General features: G+C 39.0%; 1 protein-coding gene across 1 annotated transcript in view; it reads right to left on the bottom strand.

Moving 5' to 3' along the window:
- Window positions 1–4,762: 4,762 nt before the first annotated feature.
- Window positions 4,763–15,283, bottom strand: part of CDH6 (cadherin 6) — a 163,571-nt gene continuing 153,050 nt past the window's right edge. The window contains exons 9-12 of the mRNA XM_049768603.1: window positions 12,458–12,579; window positions 10,809–10,926; window positions 10,429–10,680; window positions 4,763–5,355 (exon numbers count right to left, since the gene is read on the bottom strand). Coding sequence (XP_049624560.1) covers window positions 4,856–5,355; window positions 10,429–10,680; window positions 10,809–10,926; window positions 12,458–12,579 — 992 coding nt within the window. The 3' untranslated portion in view covers window positions 4,763–4,855. The remainder of the gene's footprint in view (window positions 5,356–10,428; window positions 10,681–10,808; window positions 10,927–12,457; window positions 12,580–15,283) is intronic.

Below are 15,283 nucleotides of genomic sequence, written 5' to 3' on the forward strand. Positions count from 1 at the left end.
AGAAACTTGAGTTTGTGGTCCATGAGTTTAAAAAAAAAGAGAATTAAGCAACTTGTAAAAGCTCTTTAGGAATTAATCTAATAACCCATTGGCTCCTCGGCTAAGTGCCTCGGTCCTGTCTGGAACCCAGTGGGTAATAGGCTTTGTTTCCATCTGACCTCCTCTCGCACTTTCATCTGCTGCCTCACGTTGCCCCAAATTAAAAAATGAAAATGCATCATCAATAAAGAACTACAAAATGGGGAGTAGATTAAAGATGGTCTCAGCAATGCTTAAATTAAATTGACGATGCAGAGACCATAAACTTCTGGCTTTAAAAATGAGCTATTTCTTTATTAACTTTTAGCAAGCATATGAGCCAATGCATTTCCTTTCTAAGAAGGTATCGCTCTGCACATTAAATAGAATTGGGGTCTGGGGTTTTCGTTAGAGTCCCCCTTTTAGTAAAGTACTCCATCGAGATGTCAAAGGGGGACTTAAAAGGTGGTACTAGCCACTGAAGTTTTGAGGAGACCACAATTCTACATTTTCTAAAAAAAAAGAACTGCTTTCAGACCTCAGGAAATCATTTATCTTCCTGAAGATCTATGCTCAAAGTCTACACTTTTCCACTCTTCTAGACTGAGAAAGAAGGTTGGATCGACACATTCACATAAGTAGGAAAGGTTGCTTGGATCTTTTTGTTCCTTGCCACAATCCAAAAAAATTTTTGATCTAGTTAAAAATAAAAATAAAAAAATAATAAAATCACCCTAAAATGATCCTTTTCAAGAGGAAAAATTTTCAAATTTCCTGAAAATAGAAGGGATCACTTCTTTTAAGAGAATTCTTTTAACATAATCACACTCCTTCATAACTGGTGACTATAATTCAAAATAATTAATTGGTGCTTTGGTTGCTGGGTAAAATATATTTAGCTTTACTTGATTTTAAAAGTTGCTCTGGGCCCAGAAATCAACTCTTTCTCACATCTTATACTTTTCAAGATAAGAGAATAAAGAAATACCCAGCCATAATCTAGACATAACTATATCTCTAAGGAAACATTCATTTCAAGGCAAACCATTTGGTATAAGTTATTACTAAACAAATCAGGACATCTAAAATGTATGTACTTAAAAATGAAAGTAATGAAAACATTCTAAAGTTAATTCATTTCTAAAACAGAGTAAACTCTTTAAAACTTTTATGTACAACTCTTTGAGAACCAAAGATGAATACTAAACCACAAATTTTAACACCAAGTTAAAATTGAATCACCAAGTTGGTTCTATCTGAAAATGGAGTCAATTTGAATCAAAGCTTCCCTTCATACACTTAAACTATAATTTGCTTTGCAAATTATGTAAATAAATGCTAAGGAAGCTCTGAAACAATATATATTTACTATTCCCAGATTCCTGTCTCTCATGTTTCTTTGGAATCATCATTTTTCTTCACTATTTGATTTAATTTTCTTTATTTGGCAACAAATGTTTTCCAGGTCTTTCAGGAGAATGTGTCTAAGAACAGAAAGGACTTTTAATTTATGCTTAATAGGTTGTTATAAAGTTTTTAGTTTATTTGAGGGATTATCTTAATGACTTGAAATTAAAAAAACCTTTGAATAGAGGGTTATACATATCAAAAATGCTTCAAATTTCTTGAAATAACTCACAGAACTAATCTGCCTAGACTTGATAAATTTTAGTTTCTTAATGATTAAAGCAAACACTAATTTTTTTACCTCTTCCTACTTGCCTTTCATTTTTCTCATCACTGACATCTAATATTAGGATAGAACTATATGAAAGTTGAAAGGAAACTGGTTTTGTTTATTTCCCCAGGAGTCATTCATGTTGACCTGGATCCTTGACCTCATATCTTGCTTGGTGGAAAGAAAGTGAGACCAGACAGAAGGATGAAATTGTGGCTATAATTATTTTCATGATGTCAGTCTTGGTTGCAGAAAATATTACTACATCTTTATATTTAGAGGATTTCTGTTCTAAGTATTCTGGTTCCAGTCAGAAATGATTTAATTTCTTAAGAGATTCACTTCATCATCAGGTTTTGTGGTAAGAGATTAAAGTTATTTCAATATTTAATCACATTAACTTGTCCTTAGAACATGGAATCATTTTTAGGCTGGGATAAAATACCCTGCCAATTACAGTTCAAATAGCCCACTCCTGAATCACTTACTTGCCTTCACTTATGTGGAGAGAATAAACCTTACTCTTAACATTGGAATTTTCTAGTGTCAACTCTCAGACATTCTAATTAGTTCTTGTAGTTCAAAAGGAAGACTTTGGATGATATCTTTCTTTTACAGGGCTACCTTTTTGATTTAAATTTGTTACATGACATAAAACTGAAGGATAGAGAACCCCTTAATTTTACAGAAAACCATGTGGTTAGGGCGCTGTTCTATTGCTATAAGTGCTAATTCTTATGAACTTGACTATCTTTTTTCAATACCTACCTGTGACTATATTATGGACTATTACAGTGACACCTTTCTGCACATTTTTTTTTTGCTTTCCTCTATATGGTGTGTGTGTGTGTGTGTGTGTGTGTGTGTGTATTTGTATGGAAACTAGAAAACAAACAAACCCTGAAAGCAGGAAATGGTCCAAGCATGAAATACTTGCTGGTTTACAGGGAAATCCATTACAAGATAGGAGACCATTCAGGAAACACATGATAAAATATGACTGTAACATTTTTTCACTCTAATTCAGTGATTCATAAGACTACATTTCTTTTATTTGAAAGATACTATCCTTACTTCTTGGGTAATAGGCCCATTTAATACACAACTAAACAATAGTATATTTCCAGATAAAAATATGTGTTGATGTGACAGTACCCCCCAAGTGGAAATGACACGAAGATTATCTGTAGAAAATTAACACTAATTGAAAATAAATCCCTAAGACTAATAATTGAAGTCAGCATATTCTTAAGTACATATCATATATACACCAAGACCTTTTATAAAAAAAAGATTTTCAAAAAACAGGGATATTTTCATAACAGTACTTTGGAAATTTCTGATGACTGCACAATGTAAGATTCTAATGATAGAAATCATTAGAACAGTCATAGGAAATAAATGATTTCAACTTGCCAAAAGGATTAGCTCAGTTCAGTTGGGTCCTCTGGATAATAACTACGAGGCTAATTGCATAATTAGAGAAAGAACAGATCGGATGGGTTATACATTACTTTTCTGTCATAGTTTGATATCATACTTTTTCAGTACTTCAGAGATGAGGATGGCGGGGATGCCAAGAAAAAGAATTAAAGCAATGAAAAGGTTACTGTTTTGAAAATCAACTATCATTTTAATTCAATCTCAAGCACTCTTGAAGGGAATTCCTTTTCCCTGAACAAACATCTCCCAAACATCTAATATGTAGACTTCCATAATCTATGTCCTAGCTTCTTACATAAATTTAGAGTTTCTGAATATAAAGGACAGTGTACCAAGGTCAAGTGGTTGTCTCTTACCTCCCCATTCAACTGCGAGGGTGGGATTTGAGTTTTACTTAATCTGCTTTTGCTAATGCAATTTAACTGTGTAGAAAGTGTCTGAAGAACATGAGTCAATGTACTTCATACTGCTATTTTCAAGTATATTAGAATAATATTGACAACTATGAACAAGGAGTTAAATTTTTGTCTCAGAAACGTTCCTTCGAGAACTATTTTAAGTATTACAACTTGTTTGTAATTCGCCTCTCAACAGCAGGCATAATCTTAAATGATCCACAATCCACTTGATGGCTCAAACTTAAAAAGTATGTCAATAACTTTATAAAAAAAAACATTATTAGCTGTTTTCCCTTTTCCCTGTATACAGTGTAAGGAAAAACTTTGACATATCTAATATAGAATAAATTATAAGTTAGTGGCAAGGAATAATATATATCTGGGGGAGGGAAGAGAGTGGTTTTTGTTTATTGTTTTGGTCACACCTGGCGGTGCTCAAGAGTTACTTCTGACTCTGCACTCAAGGATCCCTCGGGTTGGTGCTCCGGGGACCCTATGGGAAATCCGGGATCAAACCCGGGCTGGTCCTGTGCCAAGGCATGCTCCAGCCCTGGAGGTTGGGTTGTTTGAACTGCCTTCTGTTCCTAAAGAAGGCACAGGGATGAATCCGATGTCGTTTTAAAGTAGTCCTAGGTGCAAAAAAAAAAAAAAGAAAAGAAAAAGAATTCTTGAAGAACCATAAGGATGGGCAAGGAAGACTCTCTTAATTTCTTGTTGCAGAAACACATCCCCCTATACAGAGTTCTGGTCTCTTTGTGAGCTGATCTTCCAGGAATACCTTCCCAGGGGTCATCCCCACCCCCCCCACGCCCAACTCCTGTGTGATTTGATGGCAATTTATTTAGATTTCTTTCATCCTGAAAGCACAGAACCCTCATCCCAGGAGCAAGTGACATACATGGAACAGAGCTAAACTGCCACCCATGTAGCAGGGAGGAAAGAAAAAACAAAAACAAAACCAAAAAGACCAGGCAGGTAGGCCTGGGATGGGGTGTGAGAACCAGGGTGTGGGCGAGAAAGGCTGCACCTCCCTCACTCCAGTATGAGCCCTGGAGATGGGGAGGTGGGGGGCTGGCACCGGGTTCTATGGGGGTTGGCACTAAAAAATAAATTCTTTGCCAAGAATCTTGGAAGCTCGGAGAGAAAAGTGTCCTAGCAAAAAAAACAAAAACCGGCTCTGACATCGAATGCACACGACTGCAGCCAGGAGACTTGAGACCCCCCTCGACGACGGGAGCACTGGAGACAGAGTCACTCGCACAGACGCAGCAACAGGGAAGAAGAACAAAGAAGAAAGGAAAGAAAGAAAGGCAACCCATTAGGACTCCTTGTCGCTGTCCCCGCCGCCGTACATGTCGGCGAGCTTCTTGAAGCGCGGGCCCCAGTCGCTCAGGTAGTCGTAGTCCTGGTCGCCGTCGGTGGTGAGCGACTCGAGCGAGCTCAGGGACTCGGCCACCGAGCCGGTGCCCTCGTAGGCGTAGGTGGCCAAGGAGTCGTAGGGCGGCGCCGTGGGGTCCGCGTCGTTCTCCTGCAGCCTCTGCGCGATGAAGTCTCGGACGTCCGTGTTGTCCCGAGAGGCGGCGGCGGCCGGAGTCCGTCGCGGGAGGAACAGGGCCTCGGGGACGATGTCCCGGCGCAGTTTGCTGTCCTCGATGGCCTCGGGGTTGCGCAAGGTGCCGATGTCGAAGGCCTGCGTGTCCTCCTCGCCGCCGCCCTCGTCGTTGTAGCTCACGATGTTGTCGCGAATGTCCTCTTTGGAGATGATCAGGGGCTCCTTCTTGCGCTGTCGCCGGAGGGCGGCGAACAGCACCACGGTCACTGGGGACACAAGGGAAAAGGAATGGGGGTGAACCGGCGGCTCAGACTGAGGCCCAGTCCCCGGGGAGGATGTGTGGGAGTGTGGGGAAGGGTCTGGTTGGGTTTGGATTGGGGATCACCCCTCCCTCCAACTCCTGTAAAGGGGGAGATGCAGGGATCTTAGGTAGTGTCCCCGGTTGGGTTGGATCACCCTTTTGGCTGCAAGTCAAGTGTTTCAATGAAGGTTACCGGGTACAACTGGTGAGGCCCCAGAAGTCTATAGTTGTGCAAATTGCAGGCTCAGAGTGGAGCTTTCGGGATGGATGCCTGGGATCAACCCGGATCCCATCAGGAGTTGCTAATTGAACACTAACAAGTACCATGACAATGTTAATGAGTGAGAGAAGTAGAATTGCCTGTCTGGAATAAAGGCAGGGAGTGTGGGTGATGGAATATGGGTTGCACTGGTGGTGGGAATGTTGCACTGGTGAAGAGGGGGTGTTCTTTTTGTGACTAAAACTCAACTATAGTCATGTTTGTGATCACGGTGTTTAAATAAAGATAATTAAAAAATAAACCATTATGATTTACAAAATTATTCACAAAAAGAAAAGTTCCCATTTAAAGGGAGGATCAAAATATCGTCCCTACTTCGTATGTATGTATATGTATATACACACAGATATGTATATATTTACATATACATATATATTTAGTATGAATATAAAATATATACATTATATATAATACAACACACATCTATGTGTGTGTTTGCTTTGCATTGGCAAACTAGTTTCAGGACAAGGAAATGTTTAATACAATTCCCGTCCCCTGGCCCCTTTCCCCAAGTTTCACCACAGTGACTTGACTTACACAGCCAGAGTGCCAATTATGCTGAACACTTAAAATGCTCTGAATCTGCTTACAAGCACAAGGCTGGCACCTTCAGGGATGTGTTGAAGGCTTTGCATAACTTCACATCTAAAATAACTTTTGCACTATGCTTTCTTTTTTTTTTTTTTTTTCCCCTTTCTTGAGAGAAGTGTAAAAGTTTAAAACCCAAAGTAGAGATGCTTGCATACCTTTCTTACGCATAAGGAAATAGCACTGCAGGTAATACCTAGAGAGGCCCGGTTAGAACTCAGAAAACCATTTTGGACTTCAAGATGAGCAGTTTGAAGGGCATGCAAGACTGCACATGAAGAAATTATCTTAAACCATTTCCCCTCCTTTTTGGGAAGCCAAACAAACATAGTTACCTGGGAACTTAAAACTTAAAGGTTCATGTTCTGTAATTTTGTTGCCAAGTTTTTTTTTTTTTTTAACTTTCTTTGCCTTTCAAATTAGTGAGAAAACAAAAATTATGTTTAAATAATTCCTGAAGTTTCTTTACAAATGGTTGAATGGCACAGACCTAGCTGCCAGGAGAAAAACACCTACCAATATAGATATATGGCTGAGAAAATATAAACAGCCACAGCTTAAAGAAAAACCCAGTTATCTTGGGCAGAAAGTAGTACATTGTTAAAAATGGTTTTGTCCAGGGAGTTATTACAGAAAGCACTAGTAATGACTCCATAATCTCTCACCTATAAATAACATGGTCCCTTTTTAATGAGCTGTACAACTTGAATATTTGCCAAAATCATTACAGAATAATAGCTATTGGTGGCTATCTCTACCTATATAATAATGTACACACCCTTACATATCTATCAAACATTTAAATGTTAATAGTATTAATAATGTTAGAAACAAACAACTGCTCAAGATTTTTGTTGGTGGGATGGTGGTGATGGATGACAGTGTCAGTGGATGGAGAGAGAAGAAACAATAATAAAGAAATTATTAAAAGGCGATAATTATAATGAAATCAAGCAGAAGTAGAGCAGAATGAGGTTTACCTCTCATTTGAGGGGCTTTGCTTATTAAAGGGGAGAATCATTGATAAAGTGACATTAGAGACAAGAAAGAAGCTAATCAAGACAGGAGGTGCTATGGATGGAGTGAGAGCTTTGTAGAGAAGAAATTGCTAGTAGAAAGCTGGCGGAGAGGACATGTGTCTGGAGTTTGTTAACTCTGTGGAATTCCACAGAGCTGGAAGGCTCTGTGGGTGGAACAGAGGGGAAAGAAAAGAGCGTGGAGGGTCATGTCATGTAGGCTGAAGACTTTCACCCACCTTCACTCACCATGGGGTATGGTGTGTCTGGGAGGAAAATGACAAAACTTTGAACCAAGGACTGTTCATAGTCTATCTTGTACATTGTTCCCAGTGTGACCCATGACATTTCTGACAGAAGGTCAAATGTAATGATGGTTTTGGAAAATTGAAACTAGATTCAAGCCTCCATTTTTCAAGGAATTAAATGCTAATGCACATGGGGTAGTTTCATTTTATAAGACAAGAAAGCAGGCACCACCTCTAACGCTTCCCTTATGTTACCTATGTCTTTAGTCCTTTCATAGGTCAAAAGGTAGTTGAGAGAGGGCCCATTTGGTAGGGCTTGAGGGCAATTTCATCACCACTTGATTCTCCTACAACTATTGTCCCCTATAATTTATTGGCACAATGCATACTTGAACCAGCATTTGAGACTACATTAGACCATAGAGATGTCTTTGCTCAGGAGAGAAAAATAAAAATGTGAGCTCAATGAGATGAGAATGTACTGATGAGATGATTTTCTCAGGACCTTAACCTCTCATTCTTCCTACTGTGGTGGTGGGGTCCAAGGAGAGCAGGAACATTTTGGGGAAATAATGATAGTGGTGATGTTATGAACAAATTTTGGGCTAAAATCCATCATAAAACTAGCTACTAATGAAGCATTTACTATCAAATAAGAGTTCACTAAGATAATTTCACCTTTCAGAATCTCTTCTATATTGACATGATTTTCCTTGGGTTTTGCTTCCACTTCCATTTTCTGATTTTTTTTCTTATTTTGGGGCCACCCCAGTAGTTCTTAGGACTTACTCCAGGCTCTGTGCAAAGGCATCACTTCTGGCTGTCTTTAGGGGATCATAGATGGTGCTAGGGGTCAAACTATGGTTGAATATGTGCAAGGGAATATTTTCCTATCTCCCCAGCCTACATCATCTCAAATTTCACTCGGGTTCTTTTTCTTTCTTTCTTTCTTTTTTTTTTTTTTTAGAAATTCTTTTAGTTTATTGCTGGGTTACAGTGACTTATACATTGATGAGTGTTTGTTGGAATTAGCATTTTTTTTTTTTGGTTTTTGGGCCACACCCGGCGATGCTCAGGGGTTACTCCTGGCTGTCTGCTCAGAAATAGCTCCTGGCAGGCACGGGGGGACCATATGGGACACCGGGATTCGAACCAACCACCTTTGGTCCTAGATCGGCTGTTTGCAAGGCAAACACCGCTGTGCTATCTCTCCGGGCCCTCGGGTTCTTTTTCAACGTGGAAGGTGCCCTACATGGAATGAACTTGGAAGCATCAAGGTGGGAGGTGAAGACCTGGGCTGAGAATGAAGTTGTGCCACCTTAAACAGTGACACTTGGCTCTGTGATCTCATATCTTGGAGCCCTGAAAAAATGCTGATAAATATAAACCAGATGATTCTGAGGATTAAGTGAGATGACAGGTACAAGACATCTTGCCCATGAGGTGGGATTACTAAAGATTAAATCTAATTTTTTTCCCTTTAAAAAATTAGGCATGGAATTCTGGAAACAAGCTGTGGGAAGAATTCAGGCAAGTTAGGAGACAATGAACTCTCTGGAAAATGGTTCTGGAGAGGGAATTGAAGGAGATGATTGGAAGAAAGGAAAGAGGGAGACAGTGAGAAAAAGGGAGATGGCTTCTGTAAATAAAGGTTGATTCTCCTATAGACTTCAGGAGTTATTGGAATTCTACCTGGGAAGAGCCCTGTCAATCCAGCCCTTCTAAAAAATACATTTTTTTGGGTAAAAAAATATTCATATCCTTCTCTTCCCAAATTTTTACAGACTTACACTGTTGAAAACACTGATTTGTATTTGCATATTGTCAGTTTTTATTCTTCCTCCTCGCCTAAAATACTTGCTCCATATCTTAGTTGACAAAGAGAATCACAGTTCTCATCTTGCGTTTCAAGGCTTCTGTTATAATTAGCTAAGTTGGTCTAGACTGTGAAGCTCTGGAGCAGGGATCCCTGGGCATTCTCTTCTTGGAGAAATGCTGGTTTTCTCTTCAATGCCATTCCTTAAGGCACTATGTTATCAGCATTTGAAGAGAGCCCCCTCACTATTGTATAATCTAGGCTAATTTTAAGTTTTATACTTTCCCTTTCCCACATCAAGGTTCACAAACCTTACTTTTACTGCTGCACAGTTTGCTTTAGCTAACATCTGATTTTATTTTTTAGTTCACAATATGGGGGCGAGGGCAGCTGTCTAGCTCCATTTCTGTGCCGAATTCTCTGGGAGTCAAAACTCACTGAACTCATTGTTAGATCTGAATTTTCCCTTTTCTCACATTAATTCCTTTGGGCCTGATTTATTTTCTTCATCACAGCAGTGATTATTGAGAGCCTGACAAATAATAGCATGTGTTTGACCATCAGAGATGAATGCTAAGAAGGCTCTTATTAAAATGTTGGATCAAAATATGTTTGCTGGGTTAAAGATAACTTTGTAGCTCCTTATTTTCTTACACGAGAAGAGAAAAAGACATCAAGTCCACTTTTCGTGGCTTTTTAAACTTCACCTTTGTTCAAAGGGCTTTCACCATCTACTCCAGGCAGAATGATTTTCACTGTTTAAAATTGAACAACATTTGCCAGATTAAATATTAAACAATGCAGGAATTGAAAAAGGCATATTTATATGACCCCCACATTTCTCAGAAGTTCCTTCCCAGCGTGATAGACAAGACACTCTTTGAGTCCAAGGATTTACCCAGTAGGCAAGTTTCACATGAGTTTCCCAAAGCCAGTGTTATGCCCAAGGCGTTGGCCAACATCCACTCTCAAACCTGCAAACCCTACTCACCTAGACCATGCTGTGTGCCAGAAAAGGGATGTGTGTGTGGGGGGTGGGGGGTGGGTGGGGGGGGGAAGGTTGGAGAGTGGATGGGGAGCAGCTGTTTACCTAACAAGGTGATGATGCACAGGAGGATGGCCACTAGTGCCCCTGTGCTCAGCCCCGTGGGTTGCACGAGCGCTTCGGCGTGGCACGACTGCATGTTGCCCTGGTGGTCACACGCGCACACTTTGACGGTGACTGTCCCCGTGCTGCTTTGGACTGGGTAGTCGTTGTCCGAGATGACCACGGGCAGAAGATAGGTGCTCATCTCATGTCGGTTATAGCCATTCCTGCGGGTCCAGATGCCCGCCGTGTTGTCTGCAATCAGAGAGCAGAGAGGTGACCAGGCTGGTGGGACCAGTTGTGATAGAGACTTAGGGACCTGTGCACACAAAGCCAGAGGCAGGGAAGGTGAAGGAAGATAGGGAAGGAAGGATCCCTTTTACCTTTGTTGTCTCGAATAGTAAAGTTGGAGCCACTGACTGCTTCGGGGGCCAGAGAGAAGGCGAATTGGTGTCCGCTGTAAGGATCGTCCTTGTCAACAGCTCGCAGGATCTGAATCAGCTAAAATCAAAACCACAGTCTTGCTCACTTAAAAATTTCTGACTCCCTTGCCTTACGTGTTTTTATTTTTATCGATTTATTTTTGTAGATTGGGGGACACACTTTTGGCAATGTTCAGGGGTTTACTCCTGACTCTGCATGCAGAAATTAACTTCTGGCAGTGCTCAGACCATATCATATGAATTCTGGACTGAACCCCAGTTGGCTTTTTGCAAGACGCAAGACAAATGTCCTAGCTGCTGTTCTCTGACTCCTGTCTTTGACTGCTCTTTTAATTAAAAAAAAAAAAAAAAAAAAAAGGCAAGAGTGCTTTTGGAGTGATTTCAGTGAATCCCTTAGACTCATGGGCTGGCATCATGCTTGATAGGAAGGGTCTGCCCTGTGTGAGGGTCAGCATTGCTCTGGCCTCTTTCACCAGATTCCACTAACACCTTCTTTCTTGTGACATTACGCATCCCAGGCATTCTCTGCATTGGGGTTGGGGACATGGTCCTGGTTGAGAAGTGTCCTGGAGGGAGGCTAAGCTCCCCAATCTCACAGAAATCTATGACAACACTGCAACTGAGATATGCAGGCACGACTTGGACAGCCAGCTCGACCGGGAAAGCATCTTGGCATCTCCAGATGCCATCAAAGAGCCAAAAAAGCAGAAAAAGAAAATCTGTTTATAAAACACGCGATTCCAGCTTCCCACTTTAACTTGTATTTTAATAGTGCACTTCTATTTTGACGAACTGTAACATAATGTTTATATCATTGGCAGAAAAGACCTATTTCAGGTGGGAGCAAATGTGTGCAATGGGGAAACATTCATGAATTTATATTACTTGGACAGATGGGCAACGTAAATAAGCAAAACTACGAATTACAGGCAACTGTAAAATAGGTTCTAGTTATTACTTTCCACCACATAGGGTGATCTAAATGATCTGCTCACCAATAAAATGAGACTCATCTATTTGTTTATGTTTTGGGGCCACACCCAGCTATGCTCAGGGCCTTCTCCTGGGCTCTGTCAAGAATCGCTCTTGGCAGGCCCTCGTATATGGTACTGGGTCAACTGCAAACAAGGTAAGCATCTTACCTACTGTACTATCTCTCCAGCCATGAGACTTACCTACTTTAATGAAAACTTAAAACTGATTTGGCCTTGAATAATAGGACAGCAGGTGGGCTGTTTGCCTGTAACACAGCCAACCTGGGTTTGATCTCTGGCATCCTATCTGGTTCCTCAATCACCTCCAGGAGTGGTTCCTGAATATAGAGCAGGATAACCCTGAGCATTGTTAGTGTGGCTCCAAAATTACACCATGAAGACTGATTTAGAGTCAAACCTATCAGGTTATTAAAAATAAATTGTTGTCTTAAGCAAGTTAACTTTCACCCTGGTTCCTAGAAGTATTAGTTCAGTTAGCATTCACTTCATTGATAGTTCAAGTCTAGCCTTCAGCTAGTTCTATCTTCATCATCTGAATGACTAAACGGTCTAAATTAATCCATCTAAATAAATTTATTGTCTTATGAAACTCACCTGATCTGCTTTTGCTTTTTCACAGACAAAAGTTTCATAGAATTCAGCAAATTCCGGGGCATTGTCATTGACATCAAGGACTTTAATATATAGAGGTACTCTGCTGCTTTGCTTTGGGTTATCTGAAACATGCCCCAAAGAAAGGAAGACATTTGTATGTTGATCTCTGATTCCTCTTTAGACAACACTCAGTCCTTTCTCATTCATCACAGATTCCCCAAGGCACCTACCACAGGGCATGATGTGGCACAGTAGTGACAGACCACAAGGCAGAATTAGATTGTTTGGTGAAGTTGGAGTTGGATTAGCTAGATGGAAATATCTAGGAAACCAAGCTTCTTGCATACATAAAAGGCATCTCTTTGTAACAGAAAATAAGTAAAATACACAGGCACTTTTTTTAGAGTACATATAATAGAAGCAGGCAGATAGGAAGATAATGGATAAAAGAAGGATGATAAATGGTTGGGATTGGTTTTAGTTTTATAATTTAAGGCTTGGTGCTAAGCATTTTGTTTATCTTTTTGGTTAAGGCTTACAAACTTTTAAAATATAATTATTTCCTTCATTTTATGATGAGGAAACTGAGGCATGGAGAAGTAAGGTCCTTTATTCATCTTCCCAAGACACTATGGAGCTTAGACTCAAACTTGGATTTGTCTGATTCTAAAGCCCAGACTGTTAATTTAGGATAGTGATGGAGCAGAGACAGTGATAAAGTCCAGAGATAAGTCAAGTATTTGGGTCGTCTTCCATGATCATTTTCTGTTTTTGTGGGGAAGTCAGATATCTGGTCCAAGAATCAGAGGAGTGAGATCGCTTATCTCAACTTTTTTCATTTATATCATTCCTAGGCTTATAAATATTCATTCACTTATAAGTATTTACTGAGCATATAATACTTTAAGAAATGCCCAATACTATTTTGAGTGCAGGGGACTTAGCACAGATCTTGATTCTTGGAGCTTGGTTTTAATAGGGAGGTGGCAAATGAATGACATACATGTCTGTCAGCTAGTACATGTTAGGAGGAAATTAAACCAGGACAAGGAGCTGGAGGCAGAAGGAAGACAGTACTTAGAATGGATGATCAGAATTCATCCATGGATGATGCTTCTCAGAGAAGATGCCTTTAGCACAGAGGCATGAATTGAGCAGGATGGAGTCATGTCAAAACATCGGACTTGTAAGGGGAAAAAACAGTGATGGGAGTATCTAAGGATGAGATGGAGCTAATTGTATAAAAGCTCTTGGCTTCTGTCATAGCTATCGATAACCTTTAATAAGTTTGGACAATATGGCTCCTAAGTTTCTTGTCATCAAAAATTTTGCCCACACGATTCTTCTAAACTTAAAGCTATAGAGAATGATTATGAACACTCTCAAACATTATGTAAACAATACAAACAGGAATGAAAACAGGAATTCTTAGGCATAAAGCTGAAACTACTGATGAAAGGTCTTAGTTAAAAATATGATGTTACGATGTTATAAAAATGGTTCCTATCTTTAAATAATTTTATAGCAACTTAGTATGCTCTGAAGTTGGTATCCACCATAGTCTTCTTTCACATAAATTCCGAAGGGCAAATTTTAACTAACAAATTTATAATGAGCTTTTCTCACTATCAGAAAGCGATGGTTCACACTGTCTATATTGCATTTTTTTTATTATTCTACTCAATGTCTTTTAGACACTTCAAATCTCATGAGGGATGGTGACAAAGAATATTAGAGAAATATAGCATTAACATGGAATAATTCATACCAGATGAGATAAATATGTTTAAATCTTTTAAAATGAAAACCTAAAACCTGAATTATATTTTAGAAGCCTATTTTTAAACATTTAAATGTTATTTTAAAGATTCTTTGCCTTGAGGTACTCAAGCCTACATGTTGTGCTTGCATTATATAATTTTACTGTGCAGCAGCACTGCACCTGCTTTTTGGCTACTGTTTTTCCTTTGCCTTAAAATTTATGGAATTCACGATAAAATAATATTTATATTATTTTTATAAAATAATAAATACTATGTGTTATATAAAATTACTATATATAACATATAAAAAGCATAATTATAATGTATTGTTTAGATAAAAATATAGATATATAATATGGAAATAATCTATAAAGATACACACATATAATTATTTTATAAAGGGCCCGGAAAGATAGCACAGCAGTGTTTGCATTGCAAGCAGCTGATCAAGGACCAAAGGTGGTTTGTTCGAATCCCCGTGTCCCATATGGTCCCTTGTGCCTGCCAGGAGCTATTTCTGAGCAGACAGCCAGGAGTAACCCCTGAGCAACGTCGGGTGTGGCCCCAAAACAAACAAACAAAATTTTATAAAATAATATGTATATTATTTTATAAAGTAATAGATATAAGATATTATATATTATGTAACTTATATATTATATATAACAGATAACAAGTGTATAAATATTTTATAGATATTATGTAAGTATATAACTAAAGATAACACATAAAATAATTACTTTGTAAAAATGTTCATATTATCATAGAAAAGGTAAGATTCTATAGTTATAAAGTCTTTTTAACAGAATTATTTGTTTTTCTGTAAAAATGTTATAATTAAATTATTTAATGCTTTTAAAATAGAAATTCAGTAGAAAGCTGGAAGACGAAGAGCCAAGATTTCTAAATAACATTTATAGGTTTGAATACACTTGTTCTTTCTCCCCCACTACAATATCTGAATGTGAATCTACTTCTTTGGCAAGTTTTTCCAAAACATTGTGAAGGAGAAGCTTTTGTGAGTCAAATCCAACATGTATCAGTTCAACCTCTATTGAGATAT

The sequence above is a fragment of the Suncus etruscus genome, chromosome 2, assembly GCF_024139225.1.
Source record: "Suncus etruscus isolate mSunEtr1 chromosome 2, mSunEtr1.pri.cur, whole genome shotgun sequence".
NCBI classification, from domain to species: Eukaryota; Metazoa; Chordata; class Mammalia; order Eulipotyphla; family Soricidae; genus Suncus; species Suncus etruscus.